Consider the following 9,207-nt stretch of genomic DNA (forward strand, 5'->3'; position numbering starts at 1 on the left):
TATATGTTGACAGTTGGTACACGAAATTTTCAATTTATCTTCTCTAGCAATTGATTTATTGCAGCTTTTACAAATCAACATCTTGATATAATAATTTTTAAAAAATGACTGAAGTTTAAAGGGCTAGAGGACGTAAATAATAATAATAACAATAACTCGGTAACAGCTAGTTTGTTTACATAGCCACTTACGGATTAGCGCTCGGCCAAACAAATCCCCACTCCAGTCCACCTGTACTTAGCAACTAATATATTCTATCTTCCCTATTTTATTGCAATTTTCTCTGGAAAAAATAGAGTGTTCAGGGCCACAATATTTCCCTAGGTTTAGCCTAATGTGAATTGCGAATCTATATCAACTTTCTCTGAACTTTTCGCTAGAAACTATATGAAGAGAGAAAGAGATACAATACGAGATGAACAGAGATGTTCACGGCATGAGCAGTACTTTAAGACTAACATTTCACATAAGAGGAAGGGTATAAGTAATAAGGTTAAATAAACTTAAATAATTATTCAAAGTTTAATTAAATAATAATAGCACAATTATCTAGCCATATATCACTAATTATAAATTAATTTCAACTTGTAGTAAGCTGTATATGAAATGTATAGTAAGTAAAAGTATGATTGTTACAAATTCTGAATTTGAATTTTTAACATAAATATGTTTTTTAGGGATCCCAGAGTCAAAATAACAATTTTTCCAAAATGGTATGTGTGTATGAGGGAACACTAAACACAAAAAGCTGCATAGAACTGAAATTAGTGGTTTCGGGCAGGTATATGACTGGGATGTTATAGCAGCTTTTTTGCTAAAATCGACTTGCTGGTAGTGCCACTTTATATAATCACTTATACACATTTTCTCGAAAATGGCTCAAATAATTTTGATTAAACTTGACATATCAATGTACAATGGAAAGGAATTAAATATAAGTAAGATCTGATCATCATTGAAACAATCTGACATAGCTTAAAAGCCAAGTTTTCAAAATAGCTTCCTCTAAAGCATGTTTATTTTATAATTATTTAAGATGAAAATGAACAGAAACACTAGCACCTAACATGTTATAGAACAATATAATGTATAAAAATGAATGGAAGTTTACTCTTTTTAACTTAATTGAAAGTTTAAAAAAAACTTCCTACATCAGAAAGAAGATTAAAAATTATTTTAATCATTAATTTTTAAAAATAAAAAGGGTGAAAATCAGTGTTTTTTTCTGAGAGCTAGATACTAATTTTCTCGTTACTTTAAACATAGGCCAGTCGTAAAGTCTTTTATAATTATTCTAGTGAGCGACAGGATAGTTCAAAAACTTAAATATAATTATAAAAAATAAATAAATAAAATTATTGAAATGTTTAGTACCATGCAAAGTATAAGACGATCAATGGTGACAATGTTATACTTCCATATCATGTTATTTATAGCATCAACACATTTGTTTACATGCTGCCCTTCTTCAGAAATAGTAAATTCAAAAACCAAATAATCACAGAATTTACGAAGGTGTGCTGAGAGAGCTCTTGCTCCAATCCGTTCTAAAATTCTAAAATAATAATTAAAGTAAGTTAATATTCACTTGTGAATTATTTAGAAAATTATTACGGTATTTTTGAGACAAATAAGATTTCAAATATTGGTTGTACTTACTTATATGCAATTGGATTGATGCGATCTGTCTCTAAAATAATTTTCCATAGTAAACACAAAAAAAGGGGAGGTGTCCCTGGGACAGAAAAATGGGCAATAATATCATTTTCATTATTCATGGAAGCCCAATTACGAAACTCTTCTTCAACAGCTTTCTAAAAGAATAAAAACATAAATCTGAGTCTATATAGCATCATAGTTATGTTAAAATAAAAACAGTAAAAATTATATAAAATAGTTCACTAGTAAAATAAATCAAACCTTAAGTTGCTGTTTATTCTCTTTAGGAACACTATTTGCTTGAAAAAATTCATTCAAAACAGGAGGGAAAAACTGCAATGTGTGTTGAGCCCAGGAATGAGGTGTATTTGCCATTATAGTATTGAGTAATTCCTTGCACCAAGCCCCCGAGGCAGGCTCAGAACCAGTTCCTGAACAAAGAGGGCATTAACTATCAGAATAATCCCAAACTCATGATTTTCAGTATGTATGGAAGCATATATGAATGGATAAAAATGCATAGTCATGCGTGTATACAATATATATCAGGATTTCAAATCGATAATTTTTTTCCCCTAAAAAATCATGTAATTATTATATTTGATTATTAATTTAAAAATCATGCTTTTTATATACAAATTTAAATCAATCATTGATATTTATTGATTCGATTAAAAATAACGATCGCTTATTGAGTAATACTATATTAAATAAATAATAATGATTAAATTATGTTAAAAAAAAAAAAATGTTGATCAGAAAATAAGAATCACCTTTTACAGTTTATTTTTTGTTTACTGTTGAATGTATTTTTTTAATTAATTAAGGTACAAAAGGTTTCTAAAAATTGCTTTACCTGCTATGCAGGTTACTTTTGAAAGGGCATTTTCAACAGTGAAGTATATTTTAGCGACTTACATTCCTGGTTGAAACTTGAGCCCTTTTTTAAAAATTCCAGATAAAAATTTTAATCGAATTTGAAAAAACACTTTCTTTTCTAATAACTACTTAGCCAATATCAGGCACTGAAACAAGGAATGTCAGTTTTTTCTCAGAATTCAATGAAATAAGACATATATAATTCTGAAAAGAAAAATCAATTTATATAAAAAAAATATATATTGAAAGTGTTATGTTAAATTATAAAAATCATTAACAATCAAATATAATACATTGCCAGTATAAGTTAACGGTAAAGTATTAATTAAAATTTAATTAGTGAACATGATCCAATAAATATAATAACTCTTAAACTAAAGAACTTAAAGATAATTCAAGTGAAGTAGTAAAGTGGTAAATTATTAGGAAGACTCATCAAGAAGAAACTATCTCTACAAATATGAACTTCAATTGGAATACCAATATCAAGTATTTTATGACATTGATATAAAAAAGTTTATATTTTATAATCAAATGTTTAATTTAATTTATCATTATAATTTTAAGTTGTTTTTTGTTTAGAAAATAGTTTATTTATATAAGAAATGCAATTTTTAAAATAAATAAACTATTTTCTCCTATATTTCATATATTCCTAGAATAGATAAGCGTTAAAGTTAGACTTTTAAATTAAATATGTTTAAAAGATAAAAAAAAAAAATAAAAAAATAAAATAAAATCAATCTTATATTTATTATGTTTGTTATTCATAAAATAATAAAAACTTGTTTTGCTTATACAATTTTGTTTTCAATATTTCAAATAAACCTAATTTTTGTATAATTGCAATGTATTGACGATTAATTAAATGAAATCAATCAATCAAAACAAAAATAAAAACATTACATAAATTTGGTGACCCTGCCAGGATACTCATGTTTCTAATTATAATCTTATGTTTAAATAACCATTACAATGAAAACACAATCAATCAAAAGACATTACAAGATACAAATATAGTGATATTTTACATCTATTGTAAAATAAATTTAAAAAATGTTAATTGTTGCCAAGAAGAGTAAAAGGGCATTGAAAATTAGATACTAAAATGTAAACACTGTTAAAAATAGAGACTGAATCAATTAATTTTAAAATCAATTCAATAAATTCTTTATGAATCCATTAAATCGATATACATAACCACAAAGTATCTTAAATTAAATGAAAAAAAAGAAGATAATTTTACTACATTTCTTACATTCATCTTTTTTTTTTTTTTTTATTTAAAATATAAAATGAATTATTATTATTAAATGAATAAAATATTTATTGTAAAAGAATATAATATAAATTGGCTACCCTGCCAGTATAATAGTGTTTCCGAATAAGCTTCATAATGAAAATAACATAACAAAATATATATGTACACATCCAAGTTTAGTGAAACTTTCTTAAGGACATCACTGGGCAATGGTAATTACTCCAGTTATTAGAAATGTCCACTTACGAGAAAAAAAGTTTTCAATATACAAACCTGACCAAAATCTAAAACAATATAAATTAAAAAAAAGTTGAACTTGGAAAATGCAATAAAGTGCGTAATAAGAGAATTTTACACACAAGGATTAGTATTTCATTCTATGTTGAGCTTTGTCTAAGCTTGTTAGGCCTGTCAAAGTCGAAAAGATATACAATGTTTTGTTGTAATTACAAATAGATGAAAACAAATTTAAAGGACATTGGTTTTAACCCATTTTGTGGATTACTTATCACAGTACAAAATCCATCAGGTGCACAATACTATTTAATATTAACTCTATGAACCAGTGAGAAGAATGAGAATGGATAGAATGATTTAAGATAACCTTTTTAAAATTAAATTTTCCTAAAATAAAGTGAAAAGATAATGTACCTGTAACATGCATTGATCTTGCCAATGTTAAAACAAGGGCTCTGTTCAGTTCTTCAGATTCAGCTGATACTAATGTTTTAGGCTCAGATAAAAAGCGAGATAACTGTGGCTGAACCTCTCCACTGCCTAGGCCAGTGATTAAGCGCAATGCCGTGCTTTCAACACTAGTACAGAAAATACAATTGATATGGTTTTAAAACTTTATTATTTTTTTTTTTTTTAAATGTTTTCTTTAGCAAAAATCAACCATTAGTTTATAAATTATGAAAACAGTTTGGAACCTATATGTAACATTAATTCAATTCTCAATGCTCTCTCTCTCTCTCTCTCTCTCTCTCTCTCTCTCTCTCTCTCTCTCTCTCTCTCTCTCCCCCCCCTTCCCTCTTTTCAGACAGTACCTACATACTTTTATGGAATGAACTTTTTATTTTTTGATGATTTAGTCTTGAAGAAGAATTTAATGATGAACCAAGAGAGATGGTAAAATTGATTACAAATTGATTTTGGATTCACTTACTAAATGATCGAATTTATAAGAAACTTGACTTCGTAAGTGTGCATCAAAACTTTTAAACTTCTCTACTGCTATTTTGCACAATTTGTTGTATTGTCCTCTGGGTTTCATAGAATGTTTGGTGATTACGTAATTTATTATTTCCCATAAGTTATCAATTTTTTTTTTTATATGTAATCAACTCCACCATGAACTTTTCTATTTAATACATCAAATATCAAAGACTTTAAATGATGTGAGTATACATAGCAACATACAGTATACAGTTTAGCGAGTAATAGATGAACAACATTTTATTAACAAACTGTAAATAGAAAATAGCTAATAGCTATAGAAAATATTGTACTGCAAAGATATCATGAACCAGACTGAATTAAACCTGAGTTTTTTCAATCTCTTAGTCAATATTAAGATTATTAAACCAGTCAATATAAAACATTCTTGATCAGCTTGCAGTATCTAACTTACAAAATACTACTTATTTCATATATAGGTAAGTAAAAAGTAAAAAAAAAAAAAATATAATGCTACACTAATCAATACAGGTTTATTTAATATTAAAGCTATAAGACACAATACATACCACAAATGCAGTTGGGTTTGATTGGTTTGTGGTACAGCTGCTAAGCTATGTAAATGCGATAGGAGTTGGACCCTATAATGAGGCTGGATATGATGCATTCGGTAGTTAAACATTTCAAGTAGGGTGTATAAAATACCCCAAGCATGATACTTAAATACAGTAGGTAGCAACTGGCCTGAAAAATAATTAAACTTTTAGTTTATCGTAACATCAACATAAATAAATAATGTTAATAGTATCATTCACTTACTAATGAAACCTTTAATCCCAAGAGATTCAATCTCGGTATAAACTAAGAGCCTTGAATATGTTTCTACCAATGCTGGGGCAAGAGCGATATTATGGCTTTTGGATTGGGCGAGTTTTATCACATGAGTGACGATACTGTGTATAAGGCTCATTTTCGAATGAACAGTTAGTGAATCTAAAATTGACATTGACAATGGTGTTGTAGGACCTGAAGTAGATGGAAGGGGGTTAACACTTGCAGTCCCTGCAGCACCAGGTTGACCCTTCGATCCTAGAATTGTATCCACAAGAGCAGCCATCGGGCGAGAGAAATATTCTTGGTTGGTGGAGTAAGCATTGCACAACAGAGCGATCCGGTAATCAGTTCCCATATACAAATTTGTATTAGTTGCTATTAAACTTTGAAGGAACCTGAAAAATGAGAATATTAACTGAATTTTATTTAATTTTTTTTCACAATTAAAACTTTATATTAAAATAATAAATTTAAACAATATAATAATTATTTGAAAATTACCTGTGGTATTAAAATCAATTCAGTATAAAACAGCATTATAATCATGGGTAATGCTCTAAAATACCCAAACATTATAAGTGAGAATTGAAAAGTGATAAACCTATCAGTTAAAAACATTAAATAGGAGGGGAGGGGTAGAAGGAGTAGGAAGAAGCAAAGGATGAGAGAGATGCAGAGGCAGTGCCAGGTCTTATAGTTTGACTCATATGTTCTAGGCTCAACTGTGCCTCGGATGCGGTTGTCTTAAGATTAGATTTAAATGGGTCCCCCTTTATACACTTGTATTTAATAGAATCTTATTTATGAGGAATAATGCAACCATGTATATTGCTGATAAGAGGTGATGATCATTTTATAGATGGTAAAATAAATATTGAGACGAGTATGATCATTAAATAAATAATCCTTTTAATTAATGATATTTATTAAATTATATAATTAAAATTATAGTTATATAATTTTGTATCAGTTTGTTTTGAATAAGAATGTGGTTGTTAGAAACAGATCTGAACACAGAAGCACCTAAAGAAAAAAGAAAAAAAGGGGCTCAGATCAGGAGGATCTGAGCACTGGTACTAGGAGGGGGGACTAGTCTGGCTGGTGGTCTTCACCATTTTTTTGCTAACTCTTGAGGGCTATTCAGTAGTTACCATAAATAGATATCAAACCCACAACATTTCAAACCTGGCACTGTAGAACTCTTACTTCAATACCACCAAATAAAAAAGTGAAGTGGAGCTTCAATTGTAGTAAACAATCAGAAACTAGCATTTAATCCTCATACCTCCACCTTTCTCTATCTACGTCTTTCTGTTTCTCCTGAACCAGATAAGAGCCATTTAGTATGGAATTAATGATAGTGATATTCAGATTTAAAACTTACTCGTGTTGAACTTTCAAAGCATTTGGGACAGGCCTCTGTATGTTAAGGTGGTCCGATTGTGCTTTCTTTAAAAGATGTATCCAAATACACGTCATTGCCATTTGGTGTGTGCAGATTGCCTTGTTGTAGTCGGGTACTGGAAGGGGCTCCTTCTCAGGGTACAACAAGTCATACAGGCGAAAAACTGGCAAGAAATTTGTAAGCTGAAAAGAAAAAATTAAGAAACCTATGAATAGAAAATATTTCAAATAAGAGCTATTTACTTCTCTGACTAAATCATAGAATAAGAATCATAACTAGAATTATAAGTCTTCAAAAAGGAAGATTTAATCATCAATTTAAATCGACTATGGTTGGCTTGGGTGTTGTAGCAATCGAGACCTTTATGATCTTTCTCAAGTAATAAAAACACAAGCCATGAAAATACAGTAATAACATATCCATAACAAGATGGAAGATATGCAAGATTCTTAAGATGTTGATGTTGGATCACATCTTCAAAACAAGACCTCACAAGAGACTAAAACTGAGAAGTATTGAAGATGCAGTCCTGGGAGCAATACACTGACACCAGGAATTGAAAGATGATTGCCCAATAAAATTACAGACAACAATAGAATGTTTCACTTCATTTATCAGTTGCTCATCAAGTACGAATAGTAATAATGGGTAGTAGTTAATTTTATAATCTCAAGTTATTACTAACCTTACGTCCATTATTCACTAACCATGTTTACTTGTTTAATTTTTTCCATTATTCCAAATTTCTATTTAGTCTTTTTTGAAACTTTTTACCCACTTAACTCTAAAACCTTTGAATGTTTGTACGTTTTTCTCAGTGTTTGGTAGACAGATGCCAAGATTTTTACAAACATAGATAAAATAATATTCCCTATTGCTGCCATTCATTCCTAATATCCATCATATATGTAAGTGTGTTAGAACTTCTTTGGTTCAAATTAACTGTCCATCCTCACCATCATTTTCACCCATCAGATTGTATTAATAAAGACTTATCTTTATTTAATATTCTCTACCTTTATGCATTCCTTTTTTTAAAACATGTTCCAATTTATTAGTACAGAATTTATGTTTCTACAAAGCATACTCCTCATTGTTACCTTAATAAATTTATTTATTTTTTTCTTGTTTATTCTTTGTTCTAGCACGACCATATATATTATAGATCAAAATATTTAAAACAACAATATACCTGACTTTTGCGTTTCATTACCACCTGGACTATAATAATAAATGAACCAATCAAAATACTTTAATTAGCAGTCATACATGAGCCGTTCAGTGCTAAAATGGTGAAAGTAAAAACTGCAGTTCCGATATATTCAACACTTTGGAGGAAGTTCCATAAAGATTTTGATAAGGAATAATATCTTTCTCAGTTAAAACTAGTCAGTCACAAGTGTGTCCAACAATTTGAGAGTATCTCAAATCAATCTGCACAGCAATTAAGTATTTAATTTAAAATGACTTTGACGAATTTTGTTCATACGTAACTCTCAGAACCATTCTAAAGTTTAAACACAATAAAAAAATCATATTAACACAGATATATAATATAATGTACATAAATAAGTATGACTAACTTATTTTTCCGCCCACTTTTGCACGCATTATTTCATCTTTAAAACCTTTTCTTAGGTATTTTTCGTTCCCCACCTATATTACGTTTCCTCTTCATCTTCCGGTACTTCGTTATTCGATAAATCGTTGGTTTATATATATTTTCAATTCTTCTTATCACCTTTTGTCATCACCCTCTCACACGCTTTCTTCTTCTAAAAAATTTTTCCATTTTTTATTTTCATCCTCCCGTAACGTTTTCTTTATAAATAACACTTAGTCATTGCTGTAATGGCTTTTTTTAGTTCTAAGTTTGACCACTTTTGCGCTGCGACCATTAGGCGCGCAACCTTTCAGCGAACAGGTTGGTTTTCATTCTTCTTTTTTGTTTTCTTTCCCCTTTCTTTATTTTACTCTTTCCCCTTATTTT

General features: G+C 29.1%; 1 protein-coding gene across 1 annotated transcript in view; it reads right to left on the bottom strand.

The window, feature by feature from the left end:
* The window catches only part of MED23 (mediator complex subunit 23), a 44,758-nt gene that overhangs the window by 20,256 nt on the left and 15,295 nt on the right, over positions 1 to 9,207 (bottom strand). The window contains exons 8-14 of the mRNA XM_014415937.3: positions 7,197 to 7,399; positions 5,798 to 6,207; positions 5,548 to 5,722; positions 4,451 to 4,614; positions 1,921 to 2,090; positions 1,660 to 1,814; positions 1,375 to 1,555 (exon numbers count right to left, since the gene is read on the bottom strand). Of these exons, the coding sequence (XP_014271423.1) occupies positions 1,375 to 1,555; positions 1,660 to 1,814; positions 1,921 to 2,090; positions 4,451 to 4,614; positions 5,548 to 5,722; positions 5,798 to 6,207; positions 7,197 to 7,399 (1,458 nt within the window). The remainder of the gene's footprint in view (positions 1 to 1,374; positions 1,556 to 1,659; positions 1,815 to 1,920; positions 2,091 to 4,450; positions 4,615 to 5,547; positions 5,723 to 5,797; positions 6,208 to 7,196; positions 7,400 to 9,207) is intronic.

Source organism: Halyomorpha halys, unplaced genomic scaffold (genome assembly GCF_000696795.3).
Source record: "Halyomorpha halys isolate HHAL.00 unplaced genomic scaffold, Hhal_1.1 Scaffold108.1, whole genome shotgun sequence".
Lineage (NCBI taxonomy): Eukaryota > Metazoa > Arthropoda > Insecta > Hemiptera > Pentatomidae > Halyomorpha > Halyomorpha halys.